General features: G+C 40.4%; 1 protein-coding gene across 6 annotated transcripts in view; it reads right to left on the bottom strand.

Moving 5' to 3' along the window:
• bsnb (bassoon (presynaptic cytomatrix protein) b) overlaps positions 1-18,041 on the bottom strand; it is a 68,015-nt gene extending 49,974 nt beyond the window's left edge. For all 6 annotated transcript variants that reach the window (XM_067587242.1, XM_067587245.1, XM_067587240.1 and 3 more), the window contains exons 1-2: positions 17,710-18,041; positions 8,801-9,194 (exon numbers count right to left, since the gene is read on the bottom strand). In XM_067587242.1, coding sequence (XP_067443343.1) covers positions 8,801-9,194; positions 17,710-17,888 — 573 coding nt within the window. In that variant the 5' untranslated portion in view covers positions 17,889-18,041. The remainder of the gene's footprint in view (positions 1-8,800; positions 9,195-17,709) is intronic.
• Between the last annotated feature and the right edge of the window lie 956 nt (positions 18,042-18,997).

Genomic DNA, 18,997 nt, shown 5'->3' with positions numbered 1-18,997 from the left:
AAACAAATTAAAATGGCACATAGTTCAGTCTTAATTGTTGGTCGAATTTCAAAAATATAGGATGCCTAAAATGCAAATATTAAGAAATAAGCTTATTTGACATAAAACAATAATGATTGCCATAAAAAGAACTTTACAGGATAAGTTATGTCTTGCAGTACAACAATAGTAACATGCGCATATGTACATATGACAAGCCTCTTATTAGCTTCAGCTGAACGTTAGAATACATTTTTATACAGAATGACGATTGTGGATTTTGTCTACCATCACCTATATTGAATTTACTTTAAAAAGGGATGTCTTTGCAGCCAGTATGGAGAGGAGGAACAATTACAGCAACCCATGACCTTTTCAATGAGCATACAGCATGTCAGCGCTGTTTTAAGAATTACTTCAAAAGACATGAATGTGTCCTTTAATAGATGCTTCATTTACTGCAAAATAAAATAACTTCCAACCTGATGTACCAGCAGAATATGTAAACAATGTGTGTTTATAGTTTTCTTAACTTGTTAATTGCATATGTTTTAAGGGAAATCAAATACCAGTAAAATCACCATATTGTCACAGTGTTGCTGAAGTGAGCTTTCAGCGTGTCTCTTGTCTACTTGTATAAAAGAGGCGAGGCCAGGAAAGTGGACTTAAGATGCTCCTGAATGTGAACCAAACCAAAGATGTGATGATTTCTGATATTCTTCGCTGGGGAGCCCCGCCCAACTGACTGCGGCGAGAGGAGACTTTAAATATAGTGAGTTATGGGGTAATAATTAAACCAGTGTCCCAGATATAGTTTCTGGCAGTTCTCTTTGAAAAATATTTTGGTATATGCAAAATTCAGCATGTAGTGTCTCAGCTGGATTCTTGACCTAGTTCATACGGTTTGTCCACTTAAAAGTGCCAGTCTGTCATTTTCTATAAAGCGATTTAGTGGATGAACTTAAATATTCAGTGAGAAATTTCTTGTCTCACATGTCATGAAGGATTTACATGAGAGTAGAGAATATATTTATTAGTATTATTTGAATATATTCTCTACGTACAGATATCCTATGTGCCATAAGGAAAACAGCTTTTATTTTTTCTGTAGTGGTACATCTGTGTTACAAACTTACTAAATGGTGCACACAGGGAGGCTGACTGTCTTGCTGGTGGGAAACCGACAGTAAAAATATGCCTCGCTTTGTCCTCACAAATAATTAAACAGCTAATTTTCCTGCGAAACCTTTGAAGACTAGTAGCTAGTCTCAAAAACACAGCTGTCCCAATTGAGTTCAGAATATATTTTTTCATTCATTCATTTTTGTTTAGCATCTCCTAGCACACACTGGGCAGACAGCAGAGAGGCACCTCAGAGAAACAATCAGTCTATTTCAGAGCAAGGATAATTTAGAAACAAAAAATAAAACACAAAAGAAAGCATGTCAAATGAACAGAAAGACACATTTTACTCAATTATCTGACCTGGAGCCAAAAAATCCCCTAAACTTTCATCCTCAAGCACTAATATGGTATTTCCAAATTTGAAACATTTCACTTTTTGTGAGGGTGAAATCTTGAGAAATCAAATCCTGATATTTTCTTCTTATTAAACCTGATTTAAAGATTTGAAGCTCAAGCCTATATTAGTGAGAGATCCATATAACGAGCTCACTGTCTTTCACTTTGCCTGATCTGAATGCCATTGAATCTCTTGTGCCACATAATGCAAAGTTTGCGGGGGATTAGAGATACTAATGCTAAACATTTGAATTAATTTGAGGGGATTAGGAACCCGCCTCTGGTTCCCTGGAGGTACAATGGACTTATCCTTCACTGATATGACTGATATTTGTAGACTCCTTCATACATCCAAACATGGATAATGTTGGCATCTAAATGTAGTCACTTGTATAAACAATATACATACTATAACAATTCAAGGAGCTCTCTCTGGGTATCTTACTATAACTCTGTATCCCACAGCTGTATATGCACAGGGATTTTTTTTTTGAGGGGGAGCTGACTGACCAACACAGTGACTCATAGCTGCTAGTCACGGCTAAAAACCCTTTTTTCAAAAACACTGCTGGTGGAAAACTATTTATGGAATACACTCAAAGTTCTAAATTTAACCTCAAAAGTACAACCTTAAAGCAGCAGTAACTGATTTTTTTGCTACTAAAACAAGCTGACATATAAAGTCTTTGTGGTGAACATGTTTGTTGCCTCCTTACACGTCCGGCAGATATGGAGCAACATTAGCATGCATGTGAAGTCATGTTTCTGGACACCTAATAAACATAAATACAATATTCAATCTTCTTTTAGCTCTGTTTTGGTCTCCACCAACTCCGTGGTCTCCAAGTCTGGTCTGGTCTGCCTTCTGTTACACGGCAAATACAGAGCGTTTATCAGAGCTTTGTGCTGAAAACAGCTGCCTGCTATGGCTGGAAACAAGGTTGATGAGAGTAGAGGGACTGAAACGAAACAGTAAAACTGTAAACCAAAACAATGAGCTGAAAGACGCTAAAATGCTCCATAGAGCTGAGAGGAACTGAAGAGCCGGGTGATAACTCTCCATGACTTCATCACTATTTCACATCATATGTCATCATTTGATCATTTATGAACATAAAATATTGATTAGTGTAGCTTTAAATGATCAAATATTAACTCATTTTTAGATGAAAGTATCCACGCCACTGAAATACTCATTTGTATAACAGTAGTTGGATATTTCAAAATGTATTAAAATAGATGCTGCATGTTCGGACTGGTTGCTAAATCTATCTAGTGCAACTGTCAGTTGTGGCCACCTACCTGATTTATTTTAATCGGGGAGGAGGAGATATATTGAGTGCCTCTGCAGAGACTTTTGTGTGGGAGCATTTGTTAAAACTGCTCCTCAGCTTGTGGGTTTGTTGGTTAAAAGAGAAAGAAGCAGTTCCAAGGCGCTCTTCAAACAAAAGTATTAAAAAGTCATCATTTCATGGCTTGTTCAAATAATGTTTTAAATTCGTCTCCAGAGTGTTTCCGTGATACTGAGGCCTTCATCATGGAGAAAAACACCAAACTGCATAAAGAAAAAGTTTTGTTTTCAAAAGTGCCCTAGAACTATTTTTTAATACAGTTCTATATTTGGCATTTTTGGATTGCGGCGCTAAGAGCTGAATCAAGCCAGTGCTGCATAGTGTTAGTATGAACACGCTGACTGTTATGGTTAATTTATGATGATGCTTTTCTCTCCCGTTCTGTCTCCCCCTGCTACCACACAGCTCTCTCTGTCTGTCTCTCTCCTTCGTTCTTTCAGCTGTGGCTTCTCAGGACCCGGCCATCGTTGCAGACAGAAGGAGGGTAGGATCTATAAATAGAAATTGGACCAATTATGAAGCCGATGTTCCCCTGTATGATGGTGGGAGAAGACTGTCACGGGGGGAGTGTCTGTGGTACTTTCTCTATCTCTCCGAGCTCTTGATCTCTGTTTTTTTTTTATTCCCCATCTCTGAGTCTGTCTTTGACTGTCTTGTTCCTCTGACACTGTCTGGCTTTTTCCTCCCCTCTTTCATCACATTTTTAACGGAACACCTTCTTCATAACTAGCAATATTTTTTTTTAACTTGGTGTTACCTACGTCATACCATGATCACATGTACACACGCACATACATACAAGCACACATTCCTTGCGTTTATGCACAGCTGCATCTGCAATGTCTCATTTCTTAGTCTACACATCTGAATAAACCTTGTCCTCTCAGTTTGACTGACAGCCATGAAACAGACTGTGGCATATAACACCCATTTGTTGCTCACTGTTTATATCTCACACAATTGCATTCCCATCACCAGGTTGTTTAAAGGAACTACAATGAGTTTTTAACTGGTTATGAAACAGTCTCATGATGCCTCTGATGCTTCTATATGACCTACATAAGCAAACAAGACCATCAGTGAGAAGATTGGCTATTTCTATATTCTAAATGCCTGCCACTGGGTCGGATTCCCTACGAAATCAGACAAAACAATGCAGACCGGAAGAGCCTATGTTTACATTACATGTAGCATTATAGCAGGGAGGGAGGGAGTACAAAGACGTTACTAGGACGAGGGGAGGACATTTCTCTTCATTTGATAACATTGAAAGTAAAGTTAGACTTGTTGTCGCCTTCCCAACTCATTTTAAAAAAGATGAGAGGAAAAGAAAGAGAGCATGAGCGAGCTGAGAGCACGAGAGAGAGAAGGGCGGTGGTCGAGTGAGCTAGAGAGTGAATGAAGAGAGCGAGCGGCGGTAGCGAGAACAAAGCAGTGAATCAGAGAAATAAAACGTTCTTTTCTGATTGTTGTTTGTTTCACAGCGGTTACATTCTAAAGCACAAACACGCCCACATCTCCGCACAACCCTGCGGGAAGGTGCTGCATCGCCGTATTTGGTGTGAACGCAGTCTTATATGTAACCTAGGTGTATGAACAGTAACAAAGGCCCCGTTTACACCTGGTATTAACATGCATCTCCACATGCGTCTTGAGTGACCACTTGAGATTGGATCTCACTTCCCCGCTATATATGCAAATATGCATGTACATCATTTCCCTTTGCAAAGACCAAATTCACTATTTTTTACTGGCAGGAGGACCAGGGGTCCATGTACCCTCCATCCACAGTTGTGTTCAACCTGTTTGATAACAGGATAAACAAATATACAACGCATTGTGTGCCCCCTCACGAAAATCAATTGATTTACTCTAGTGCCGGGTCTGAACATATACATATACATATATATATTGAACAAATATAGAGTTATATCCAGCGATCTCCCCACAGCTGCGTCTCCCCATTGACACAGACACTGTACGCATTTACGAACAAGACACAGCAGCATAACTTTAATGATTATTTAAATCTCCCAACACACCGACAGGATCGGTCAGGATGTTAATTAATACTCTTCTTCAGGTCAGCTGTTACACACAGTCTAGGTTCATACAGTGAAACTTTTTGGAGTAAAGCAGCCATCCTCCTGATAAATCCTGAGCTCCGTTATGTCGAGCAGTGCAGCAAAACTGAAAACTGTAGTTATCAACTTGACAGGACAGAGAAAACTATCCAGAATTAAATTAAAATTAAACGTTTAGCTTCTGAAATATTTTTTTAGACAGATGAGTAAAAAACAAGTTATTTTCTGGTTTTGGTTTAATTTCTATTCCATTTGCCAATGTAAAGATGAAAACGGGTTAGGGGAACAGGAAAAACAGGAAAAAATGGAAGTTGATTTCGTTTTTTTAATTCACATGAAAAACAGAAAAAGAAAATAATGAATTTCTTTATCCTGTTATCAAACAAGCTTTGGACAGAGGGTACACGGACCAGGAGGCAGCAACGCAATTCCTGTGCCTAGTCTGCTGCAAAATAGAGAACATCAGTTGAGTTGGTGGTCCTTCAATGTGGCCCAGGACACACAGCATACACACTGCTAAAAGAATAGCCAACGCAGCCCAGACCACTTCCGAATGTGGTCTGAGCGCTCGGCTCTCCATGCATCCTCAATGCGTCTTGGGTTCATTCACACCTGTTCTAACAGTTGTCCACTTGTGATTGGATCACCCAAGACGCATGTTAATACCAAGTGTAAACAGGGCCAAAGTTTACTTTGTTTCACCATCGTCATATTATAATTATTAATCTTACACAGCCACAAACAGATACATTACCTCATCACTATGCATCCTGCAAACAGCTGTGTTTAAAAAAACAAAAATAGTATTAAAAATAAGTTGCGTCTTTCTTTTACTCGCTTCCAAAACAGATGCACATGCTAGCAAGATCAAGATCTTTACGACACAAGGTGGTGGTGCTCATGGGAAATGCAGTCTTCATTCTGGGAAACACTACTGCTTTTGTCCAGAGGGGCTGCAAAAATCAACACAAAATGAAAGTTCCTTGTAGTAACTTTAACGCAGCTCCAATTTGTATTTCAACAGTTGTCATCATTCCTCAAACAATCCTTCACAAACAGGTCTTGCCTTCATGAGAAATTTGACTGACAGGGCGGCTTCTTGCCAGATAAAAAAGAAAAAAGAAACTGCTCCAATTTATACTTTTGATTCTGGGCTGGAGATACCATTTGGGACTTTGCGGTGAATAAGGATAATCTAAAATATCCAAATATGGAATCACCCTTGGTTATCAAGACTTTAATCAGCGCTGCCATCTTTTTGTAATTTGAGGGGAAATCCTCTTCAATAACAGATTTTGCACACATTATCCCTATAATCTGGGACAGTTCAATCAGTATTTGTGAACTATTTGTAAACAGAAACACATCTCTTACAAAGCAGGACGTGAACTCAGATTGAGCTTGTGTTGTCATCGAGAGACTAATCCTGGAACTGCAATAAATGAGATTCTATTTTTGAACAGAAAACGCCACTGATAATGTTTCTGTCAACACACTAGATGAAGAAATGGAAAGAAATATTATTCTATTATCAACAGGTCAAAGTATCCCTAAGATTTGAAATCCCAGATCTTATTTTTAACTTGCATGTTCATATATAAACGCTTCATTCTCAAAGATCACAAAGCTTAGGGAGGAAGTTCAACTTCCTTGGCATGGCTATCTTTTTCTTCCGGTCTGTCCTCACCATCACTGTAATTGTAATTCCCATTGTTGTCATCTTCGACATTATCATCCCCTTAATCGGCAACAACATGGCCGTTATCAATTTCACTGATGAGTGATAAGGGTGTGTTAGATATGCTGCAGTGAGGCAAAAGCGAAATCCATGCTAAGTAGGTTAGGGGGGTAAATCTTCAGGTCTCCAGAGGCAGAGCGCTTTCCCTCCGCGTCGCTCTGTCTGTCAGCGTCTGACAAGCTCACCAAGGCTGAGCTGAAAAATACCCATAACATCCACCTCCGCGGTTCTCTTTACTGCCATGCTCTCCTTCACTGCCTGCCATGATCTATTCTTTACTGTCTGTCTCCACTTTGGTCCACGCATTTCTTTATGTTCCTTCTCCATCTCCCCCGGCTTCCTCGTTCCAACTTTTGCAGAGACGTATGACCCACTACGCTCCCCTCTTACACACACACAAATATGCTCTTGTGCATGCATGTAAGCAAGCTTACACACACACACACACACATACACACACACATCAGTTGATACATTTACATACACACATCTACAGTTCAAAAACTTATTATTTTCTCCTCTGATAGCCTGTAGGCCAGCTTAACTGACATTGCATCTTGGCTGCAATTTGCAACATGACTCACTGGAGTTGATGTGAAACTTTGTGACAGATGACACAGCCACACTTGACTCACAGTAACAGTGAAGCATAACCTAATTCAAATTAGGCAAGTGATTTATTTTAGGATGAAGGCAATAGGCTTTCTCAGCTACCTGTTAACAGCGATGACTGTTTAGATGCATCTGAATGACTGTAAATGATGGCGAGATATGTTCGCTGTGTGCAGTGGTGTTATAAAAAGCTTTCTCTGGGCGAGGCTCTGGGCATGATTTGGATGCTCACTAGTGTCTGTCAGAAAGGATGCATATAGTTTTGTTCAAATGTTATGTACAGTACATTTACTATGTAACATCTTTTTTTTTTTTTAAGTAGCACTTGTTCAAGATAAGAGCCCATGATTCATTATGGCTAACAGGAGGTGACCAACACATTTATAAGCACCTCAGCAAAGAAGTGTGAGATGAAAGGTGGACCTACTAGATCATTATCAATCAAGGGAAACCACAGCTGGACTAGGAAGCCTGACGCCTCTCAACTAGCATGTAAGTAGTTCACATCCTGACTCCCATTTAGTTGGTGCAATCCAGCATGTCGGCCAATATGATAGCAATAGTCATCATCAACATTACCCACAAATGTCAGAGAAATAATTAAAACAGGACCATTGCAGCACCTAAATCACCTACTTTGATCAAAATCTAAAAATGAACATGGTTGTATGAGACCTTGTATTCCTGTTAATATACTACATCCATATTAAGGCACAGTATTTATAAGGTATGGCTGACGTCACTTTTTCACATGATATCACCTCCCTCACCACCACCCACTATGGATGCTATGAATGGGTAGTGCTGTGATACAGTTGGGAGGAAAACCAGTGAATATCTTGAAAAGTTAAAGGCCATTTGAATCAGCAGAGACCTGTGTGATGTACCAGAGAGTCAGAATACACGTATGACTCATACATGTTTACATATGTAACTTGCCACTGGGGAAATTATGTTACACAAAACAAAGCCTGAGGGCATCTAGACACTTGGTCCTATTTAAAAGCAGAATTTGACAGCCTGTTAAAAATCAACAGGACTTTGAAGCATATCCTGGTTGTCTGTGTGGACAGATTTGTAAAAATATTTTGTTTTTATTACATTTCATTCAGAAATACGTGCGCTTCTCTCCTTTTTAGCCTTTGGCAGTCTGTAAAAACGTATGCCTGAATTCATTCTAAATTTATTTGTGCAGTCGATTGCACAACTGTTTTTTCTTTTATTTTTTTTTTTTTTTTTTTTACTATTTTACCAGAGTTTTAGATGTTTTTGTTTTCCATCTGAATGCACCATGGCAGATGCTGACTGTGTAACTCAAAGTGGAGTGACAGTGGCGACATTCTTGTATTCATTCATCCTCCTGCATTTCTTCTATATTATCTTTGTTCATGTGGCAGGTTGGTTGTTCAGTAACTCTGATCAAACTGGAGGGGAAAAGAACGAAAAGTTCCTATAAAGAAAAATAATAGCACTGTCATCATTCTTGTGAATCTCAGCCGAGCAGCACTACCTACCTCTGTGAGGTGAGGGTTGGGGTTAAAGCCACACTGGTTGCACACCATGGAGCGGCACTGTGTGCAGGTGTTGAAGGTGAGCTTGTCGTCCCCAGTGCCCATCAGGTCAGTGGTTTTGCAGACGGGGCACAGTTTGCTGCTGGGCATGGGTGCAATTTGAGGCACGGAGTAAGGAGAGGTGGGGACACTGCCTCGGTCCGGGGAAACAGAAGGGGACCTCCCAGTCCTGCTGCTACCCACATCCACCTGCAGACTCTTCCTGGCCACGTGACCCTGGCCCTGCTGCTCTCCATGAGGTGCGGAAGACTGAGGGGTGTCGTGCGAGGCCAACCTGTCCCCTGTCCCGTGCCCGCTCTGGACTCCCGCTTTAGGTCCCTGGTCTGACGGAGGTGGTCTGGCAGAGAGAGTAAAGAGAACACAGAATGTTAGAAAGGCTTACAACTGGTTTGGTTTGATATAGTGCAGAGGCTGGGCATGCGCAGGCATGTGCTACCAATCGCAGGAGCGCTCCTGGCTAATTAACAATCTTATGACACGGTGAGGAGACTGAGGAGGTTTCTGCTGCATGAAAAACAACTGACTAATTGAGCACCGACTAAGTTTGCTTCTGTCCTTATTGTTTAGTTGTTATCAGTTGAGAACATATACTAGTGCCTTACCAGACTTAGATGTTGTTCAGTCCTATTAATGTTGTTTTTAAGCTGATATACTTATGTTATCTTAACCAAAGTAAGTAGTGGTTGAGAGATTTGAAGGTGATTACCAAACCGTTGTCTCTGTTAGGCTGTGAATAAATGTTATAGTCTGTTGTGATCAGTGTTATATGTGCTGGCAGGCCATTCACATTTCCTGTATGTAAAATACTTACCAGGCATTAGTAGATCACCTCTTTACAATAAGCAATTTCTGGAGTTTGCACTGCATTGTTAATGTGTGTTTTTTGCTATTTTCCTTATATACAGATAATGCAGATGCCTACTCTGGGATCATACTGTTGTGCTGTATGTTATTGAATTCACACAGTTATCCATCCTGACTTCTTGTGTTTTGATTGACACTCCGGAGCCAGGGCCATCCTATATGTCCAGATCTATTCTTATCCTATTTTACATTGTGGTCCTTCGAACCAGATTCTGGCCCCTTCTCCAGTCGCAAGATGGATTCTACTGAACAAGGGGAGGAAATATGTGCGCCACCATCCACCCGTCCCAAGCGTGATATTCATCTTCCGCTCCACCTGGCAGACTATGAAGTTAGCACCCCTCGGCCACAGAGCTATTTCAACATCATCTGCCCTTAACTCACATACAGCCCAGCATGGCAACAGCCCCGAAGAGGAAAGCCCCAATGTGGTATACCTAACAGAGGGTGCAGCTGGCCGGATATCTCCAGACCCTCTATCCACTGCCTCAATCTCTCCTCGAGAGGAGCCACAGATGACATCCCATCCCTGCAGCCTGTACGTCCAGGAACAGAGGATTAAATCCAAAACCGGTTTATAGCAACTGCCCATCATAATCCACTAGTACAGTCATCATCATCTCATCGTAATGTGATGCCCAGCTACTCCACCCTATCCTGCTGGCCACATATAATCAGAAATGGCGCCTTAAATGCATTCACAGTGCACTCCCAGTTCTGTCTCACAGGCACAGACGCACCAGAGACATCCTCCTGATAATTGGGCTCCTTTATAAGAAAATATCACAGAGCGAACAGAGTCAGCCTTTACTGCAAACGTTATGATTGACTGTCTTGACAGGATGATGCAGGAGCTACAGGTCATTAAAGGCTGTACTACTTCTAGTCCCCCTCCAAAACCGGAACATAGCCCACCTGAGAAGGACAGCCTTTACTCACACCATAGCCAACCAAATGCTCCACCACAACACCTAGGCCAGGGTCAGTTTTCTGCACCACAAAGAGATGGATACCAAGCTGACCATTACGCAGCAGTGCAACAACCTCTACTGTAGAACCAGTCCCCGCACGGTCCGCACCATCTTATCTGACACATCCATCATATGCTTATTTTGTTGCTTCACTATGGTCCAGACAGGCAGACAAACAGAGGAAATGCATCTCCAGGGCATCCACCAGCACCCTTACATGGGGGACCCAAGAAGCCCACCATACCAGACTTTGTCCACTGCGACCCTAGTGTGTTCGCAAGACTCAAGGTAGCCTTGGAGAACCTCCTCCCACTGGATGGCACTGAATTATTTAAGTACCAGATCCTGATAGACCGCTTTAAGTCCTCGATACAGAAGGTGGATATTAGACCTGGGCCCTATATGTTTAACTGATTCAAAAGAAACCCCATCTTAAGCACAGCAAATTCCATGATAATGTTCCTTTTTGATACCTCTGTACTTGACAAAGAGTTACTTTGGCCTTGAAACATTTTACTTTTACTAATATAATAAAAGTGAAAATTGAAAGGTTTCTACAGAGTTGCAAGTCCTTGAGAGGCAGAAATCACAAAAATGAGCATGAGCACAAATTTACAAAGACACGTAGCGGAAATTTACTCCAGTCCACAGCAGCCCCTTAATCACACACATTACATTGACATCATCACAAACTTTCCATTCTTTACGCATTAAATCTATCCCATCAAATTAATCAAATTAAACCATTTCAGCTTAATTTTTCTTTCATCAATCTTCATTTACATCAGCAGCAATGCTCGCTGTAAAACGTCACCGCAGCAACCTTTTGGGGTGATCGAGAGAAAGACTGAGGGGGATGATGAGAGAAGAATGGCGAGTGGGTGAGTAACAATGAGTAAGGGAAAAATGGAGTTAGTGATCGAAGGGAATAATGGAAATAAGTAGAGGAACATTAGTCACTAATTCATGCTGTATTGATGAGCGTTATTTATTCTGTAGAGCTTGTATCCTTTTACTGCTGCATTGCAAATATAAAATTGAACTTATATACAACTTAATTTCAAAAAACTGCAGTACTCCTTCTCGTGTGGTATATCTTAGAACCCTTCAGCTCTCAGAAGCTTTACATACCGTTGAAAGATTTTACTGTGGTTCATGGTGTGATATCAGACTACTCAAAACGTTGGCCAACAGAGAGGCAAATGCTGAATATTTTATATCGTCTCTATCCGTTTCTGTGAAGTGCTCCTTGTGGCTTGTTTCCACTCTTTGAAGCTGTTGTGTTCAGGCCTCAGCGATGTGTTCGGCTGGAACAAAGGTAGTGTATGAGACAACAGTATTGTAAACTTTCGGTTGTCTTGCTCATTCTGGCCCTCAGGCATTAATGCAAATAGTCGAATAGGGATGGAGGATTTCCACTGTCACAACAACTTAGACCTTGTATTGTCATGCCCGTCATCTTCAAAGACAGTCTCAGCAGCGTCTCTGCATCCACAGTGAGAGGAGGGTGGAAATAAAGGGAGGAATAAAGGAATTAAAATAGAGCATCCTAGCAATTGTGAGTCACTGCTGATGACTTGAGCTACTGCACAACTCCAACCTTGTTCAAACTATCACTGGACTGTTATATTTGCAACTGACTGTGTGCTGACCACCACTCTCGCTCTGTTCGAGGCTAAAATGGACTTTGGAGAATAATGCTAAAGCTACCGACCACTTATCCAAGTCTAAATCTTATATGCTAGTGTCCTCACAAGATAGAAGGTAATACCTCATAATAATTATCACTTGAATAGCAAAAGACACCAAGTGGAGTCTCTTGTGATTTATGCAAAGCCTCGGGCATGACTTAATAAGATTCACAAAAGACTTCAAACTGGAAGACACCTTTTCAAAAGATTTCTTTAGATATTCTCATCCATCAGCAAATGAGAGTCCATTGAGAACAACTTGTGGCTTTGTGTCTAAAGCGCCGCAAATTGCTTGCTTTATCACAAAGTGAATATTGAAGGGGTTTATAAGCTGCCACTCTTCTGTAACAGTAGTTCCTTGTGAAACTCTCTATCGTGAGGAAACAGAAAGAGAGTTGGATTCTCTACGCAGCCTCACTAATGTGACCATATCACAGTGTCACTACTGAACAAGTCAACATGGACAGCGTTAGAATTAACACAGCAGCTATAGGACGATATCAATCATAGAATATGTTGTATATACTCGTGTTGTAGGCACACAAGCTCGCAGTGGAGCTGATGTTTTGAACAGAGTTAGCTTTGTCAACCAGCACAGGTTGGAACCAACAAGCCACGACAAGCCAATCAACATTTATCAGTAGCAGAATATGGTGCCTGTCTCCATCCACAGTAAATGTGTCGGTTTATTTGCTTTAACACACACCATCACACAGCTGGATATATTAACATTTTTTTAAACATATGAATACCAGCTTTACAAAATACACAATATTTTAAGGTTCACTGATGTATGCAAGTGTCGGAGCCTCTCTTGTTTCTGACACAATAACTTTGTTTGATGATGTTAAAATCCATTTTCCAGTTGAATACAGAGTAAGAGGATTCTTTCAATATCAAATCAAATGGAAGTTTGATTTGATCAGCAGCCATGTTTAGCGTCCTCCAGCAGTGTTGTATCCACAACCACGTTTTAACTGACAATACTAATTCTGAGAGTGTGAATCCAAGTAGTGGCTGGTACAAAGTGTGGACCCATTACACTACTTTGAAAGGGTTTACTGAAAAATAGAGAGCTTTTCAAGTAAACAATTATCATCAAAATCATTTACAAATAAAATATGTACATTTTCCACCATATAAATCTATTATCCATTTAAAACAGTTGCCTTGTACTGAAATCTGATATGTCAAATATAGCATGTCCCCCAGTACAGGGCAAATTATCTAATAAATGGCTACTTGACTAGCTGGACACAGTATATATGTATCAGTATCTCTGTAATAGAGATGCTATATGTTTCTTATTGATTTATACCTATGTCCTGTGGAAATGAAACTGAGTAGTTCAGGTTTCAGAGTGAAATCCATCTGGTGCCTTTAATTTTGTAATATTTATAGGTTTAAAGTAGAAATATACTGTATGCATTAGACTTGCTTACGTACATGTTTAAATGCACCTTTTGTTTTAAATGACCAAATGCATGTTAAGGGTATCACGCTGAGTGTAAATCCACTATGAAAATTTCTCTTCATCAACTGTTGTTTTCACAAAGTTTCCAGCATGTCACTGACTGAACTTTTGGAAGTAGAAAATGGAAAGATGTAATGACTTTTTTCAGAAGAAAATAGTTTTAGTTTTCAGCTTTATAATTATTCGGCAAGTCAGATTGAACTTTGTCATGCTGTGGCTGCTGGGCCCTCGGCTGTTATACAAGATGTTTGCTGTGTTCAAGTGCTTTTCATAAGCTCCCGTTACCAAGGTTAAAGTGGAACAAAAAGAACTTGACACACATTTAAGAAATTTCTGTCAAAAATAATGAAAAATGAATCTGTTTAAAGATGTGGTGTTTGATAGATGTTGTTAGCTTTCAGAACTTGAGCAGCAAATAGCTACTTTGTGCTGCAGACACAGAAAATGAAAAGGAATCCACTTAAATCAAGGATGTTACGATATGTACTAAACTAATTATTACAGTGTCTCTGACAGAGTGTCAGACAGAGGTAGATAGGACACTTCTTATTTTCATTATTTGCAGACATTTCATCATTTAGCATCAGCCACCCTAAAAAAATAATGAATGAGCAGTTGAGAGACTGATAAGGGGAAAATTGACTGTCGAGATACATATATATATATCCTATAATGGTCAAATGCAAATGCAGGAGCTGTGGTGCGTCATATAAGAAAGGTCACATGATGTGAGCTACTTCAAAATCACTACAAGTGGTCCTTAAACAATGATCCTGAAGATGGCACACAAACTGTGTATTACAGCCATGTTTTGTTTTATAATGATTGTTGTGGTGTCACTCAGATGGGTGGCAGGCACACCAGTGTGTCTGCTTGCAACTAGACTAACCGCTGTGTCTGTTCTGCTAATATACTCAGTGTGGCGCATGACAGTTGAGCAGACTTCAGCTTCAGCCACAGCTTAGTCTCTGTATCTTCGACCATGAAACCATGAAACACACTGGGAAATATGTGTGGATTTAGTCAACTTCATCACCAAGTATAACGTTAAAAATTTAATATATTTCTTTCAGAATTTCAAGCATTTTAAGTCATTGTGACACAAAACTTGCAGCATTTTGCCACTGAAGTTAAAATGCCAAGAAAATGCAAAAAAAAAAAAAAAAAGTGTTCTAAATAAGATTACACAGCTTTCACAAGCTTGGATGCTGTATAGTGTCTAAGTTTGGAATCTGAACAACAACACTACACTGCCAATATCTCATAGGTAGCTATTCATCTTGTGTTTCCCACAGCTGTCATAGTGTCATAAATAATACGAAAGCTGCTTTTGCATTATTTGTTTGAGTTGCGACAACCATTTGGTATGTGTAGGCTACACACTATTGCTAAGGGTAAATTAATTATGAGGGCATACTGTTTGAACACTGTGTCTTAGAACATGACTGTGTCAATTATTTTCACCGGTTTTATGAGCTCTAGCTTTGTTTGGGTTTGTAATAGAATTTTGATTTATATTGATTTATGCGGCTTAATGATTTAAAGCCAATGTCAATGGCGTATGTTGAACACGCTGACTTATAACATATGCTGCTACATGATGGAGCAAGCGTAGGTCTTCGCTAATTCAGCTGTTAAACAGAAAACAATGAGACGACAATATAGCAGCGACACACTGAGCACATTGTCGTAAACACAGGAAATATGTGGGGCGCGCAACACAAGGCAGTATTTCTTGCGATTCTGAATGCTTGTTAGTTATGGTCATCAGGTCAGGATGACTGTGCACTTGGTCAAAGCTGTTATGATTAGAGAAGAAAACAACCATTGTGGTGCTTTGTGAAATAGTAGAGTAGGGTGACTCCCTTAGCTTCATGGATTCTTATGTATGTTCAGATATTGCTCTTTGACTGCGATGAATAAAACATATTATGGCCTGAAATAGAGCAAAAAGGCCTAAATGGAATTCACTTCTGAATAAGGTTATATATAGCATATTATGTCCCCATTCATATTAATAGGCTAACTCATAAAATGCTGCACCTCATTTTAATTAAGATGAAAGTCTCCTATCTACAGTTTCAACCACTGTTTCATTGTTTCTTACAAGTTCTTTGTGGGAGAGTATTCTCAGACTGAATGTGGGGCCGTGATCTTAAGAAAACCATTTTAATCAGCCATATGATATACTCTCTCTCTCTCTGTCTCTTTCTCTCACCCTCCCTCTCTCTGTCTCTTTTGCACACTCAGTCTCTCAGCACTCACCATCACTTTATGAGACACCTTAGGGTGGGTACAAAAGATACAAAACCAAGATATAAAAGAATCACGAGGCTACATGGGAGCTATGAACTTCCAACCTGCCCCTCAGTGAATATACAAGATGAACAGTGAATGTTTTTTTCCCTAATAGAAACATGGAGAAGACTATTAAACACTATTAAAGGTATATGATTTTCTAATTACTGTGGCAGACTCCTTGCAACCATTTTCTGTAATAGCAGAAATCACACAATAAGTCAGTGACGAAGGAAGGGTTTGTAGCACAAAGAAAGCTAGACATCTATTTGGATGGCAGGCTAACATACGGGTACAGAGAGACTGTAAACAGGTGTGGCAAATACAAGACGCAGCTGTGCCTTTTGCTTGTGCGTATTCAGGTCTACAACTGTTGAACTGTGTAATTAAGGCAATATCAGATCTTGTTGGACGGCTAATCCCTCCCACACACCCAAACAGAAAAATACAGACCTACAGGCTACTACATGTGACTAAACACTTTTCTTTTTCTTGGAAAAGGCCAATATTTGAATAGCTTCCATTGCTTTGTTATAACCCAACAATGGGGTTTACTAATGTGACAGCCAAATAAGGAAATATTGTCATGTAAGGCTGACATAACACTGTCAATGTCTGCGCTCAGTGTCTGGGTTTCTTATGGAGAGATGCACTCCTCCAGAAGAAATGAAGCCTTTTTTTCTGTGCAGCTGATGGTGGTGAAAAACAATTTCCACTGGCTGCATATTGATTTGGATTGAGATCTGATAAGTGAGGCAGCTATATGGCATATAAATATATATATATATATGTATATATATATATATATATATATATATATATGCGTTATGGTCCTGTGCTCACAGTGACGCCGGTGTTATCTGATGATAGCATTGTCATCAACGCTGACATCAAGATACGGACGTCTCATCACCAGGAGGAAGGTGATTTCTCAGAATGACTTTGAATTCAATGATGTCGAAGCATGTTCAGGAAATGAACCAGTAATGGAGCCCACCATGCTTCAACGTGAGATCCAATACACTTTGCATCATTGATATCCTCTATTTCTTTATCAACTGAAGCTGTGAGAATATTAATATTTCTGAAATTCATCCCTAAGTGTTTACATTTACTTGGCACTGCCTCACTATGAGGAAAAAACGTCGCTCGTTCATTCATGATATTTAGCTAGTGATGCCTCAACACAGACAGCGTGAACACGGGCGTAGAAATCCCTTATTGTAACGTTTGAAAGCCATATTATTTATATTATTGATTCTACATCGAAAGCGTTGCATATTAGATTTGAGTTCGACCCAAATTAACGTTGACTAATGGGGTGGTGCTGCCAGAAAAAAAAAGCGAAAATGGGTCTCAAAAGGGGGTGGTGAATTGTGTTGACAAGGATATTGAAATAAATAATTAAGAACCCATTCAAGTCTATCTCCACGCAGTCGGATGATCCTATAGCTATCTACGCTCCACATCGCACAGATGTACGGAACACGGCACGCTGCCTCCCTGATTTCTCTCCACAGCTCGGCGGAGAAGCGTCCTAGCTATCGCGGCTACCTGTTAATCCCCGGCCCGGGTCCAGCCCCACTTCCTCCGGCTGGCGCTCCATTGCTCGGCTTGATGAGCTGTCCAGAGTCCGGTGGTGCTGAAATGGAAGCCGGAGCCCCCGCTGCAGGGACGGCGGGGCCGGGCTGTCCCGCCTGTCCCTCCCCTTCCATACTCGCCTCGTTCCCCATCGCCTCGGGATAGGTGTCGACGCGGAGAAACGCTGTTGTAGACGGTTCTACAGCTGTGACAAAAACTCAAATGAAACTCAGCGCTGCTCCCCTTCCGCCATCATCACCTACAATTCAGCATCCCCGCACGGAGCACGCGCGTTGACGGAGAGGGCGAGGGAGCGCGCTGACGCAAAGGGTGGGAACTGGAGTGCCTCGTACGTGCGCGCTCACAGCGCTCGGTTATCTCGAGTCACCACGCAAATACCTCTGAGCCCTGAGCGGCACATGACTGGAGACCACTGGGACCTCTCAGATTCAGTTCACGGCTATCTAGGATGCACAGTGGTTCTCAAAGCGGGGTCCGGGGATCCCAAGGGGTCCTTGAGGGGTTTCCAAGGGGTCCCCAGCAAAAAGGGGAATAATTTATTTTCACTATAATTCCATCCATATGTAACACAGTGACAGAATGTATGACTATTTCAGTCATGGGTTTCATAAAAGCAAAAATCTTATCAGATCTTATCAGGTCCGTGGTCTAATCTGTGTCAATTTAGGGGTCCTTGACATGGAAAAGTTTGAAAACCACTGACCTAAATAATGGGTCTTGCCAGAAACATAATCGGCTTCATGTTTGAAATGTGAGTCTTTCATCATGTTTGACTACATTTTGCTTTTTCTTTCCTGTGGGACTTTGGATAATGATGATTTTAATTTATCACAATATTTTCTAGAACTGAAACAATTGTTCAATTAATCCACTGGTCAACCCCCTGAAAATAAATCAACAACTAGGCTATATTTTGATAGCCGATTAGGCTAATAATGTAAGTCTTTTAAGCAATAAGCAAAAATGTACAAATGTACTGGTTAACTTGCTATACTTACAGACGTAAGTATATGCTGGTTTCTAAGTCTGTTGTATTAAACTGAATACTTGTGTGCATTTTTTTTTATTTTCTGACATTTGTAGACCAAATGACTGATAAACTAACCAAGAAAATATTATCAATAATTAAAATAACTGTTAATATTGATTTCCACATGTTTGCTGGACTATGCATATGCATTCATGTAAATTCTGAATATTTTTTTAAACAAGTCACAATGTCAGTATCACACCATAACCA

Source organism: Thunnus thynnus, chromosome 4 (genome assembly GCF_963924715.1).
Source record: "Thunnus thynnus chromosome 4, fThuThy2.1, whole genome shotgun sequence".
NCBI lineage: Eukaryota > Metazoa > Chordata > Actinopteri > Scombriformes > Scombridae > Thunnus > Thunnus thynnus.
The sequence above is the reverse complement of the archived record's forward strand: the minus strand, read 5'-3'. Positions and strand labels throughout refer to the sequence as shown.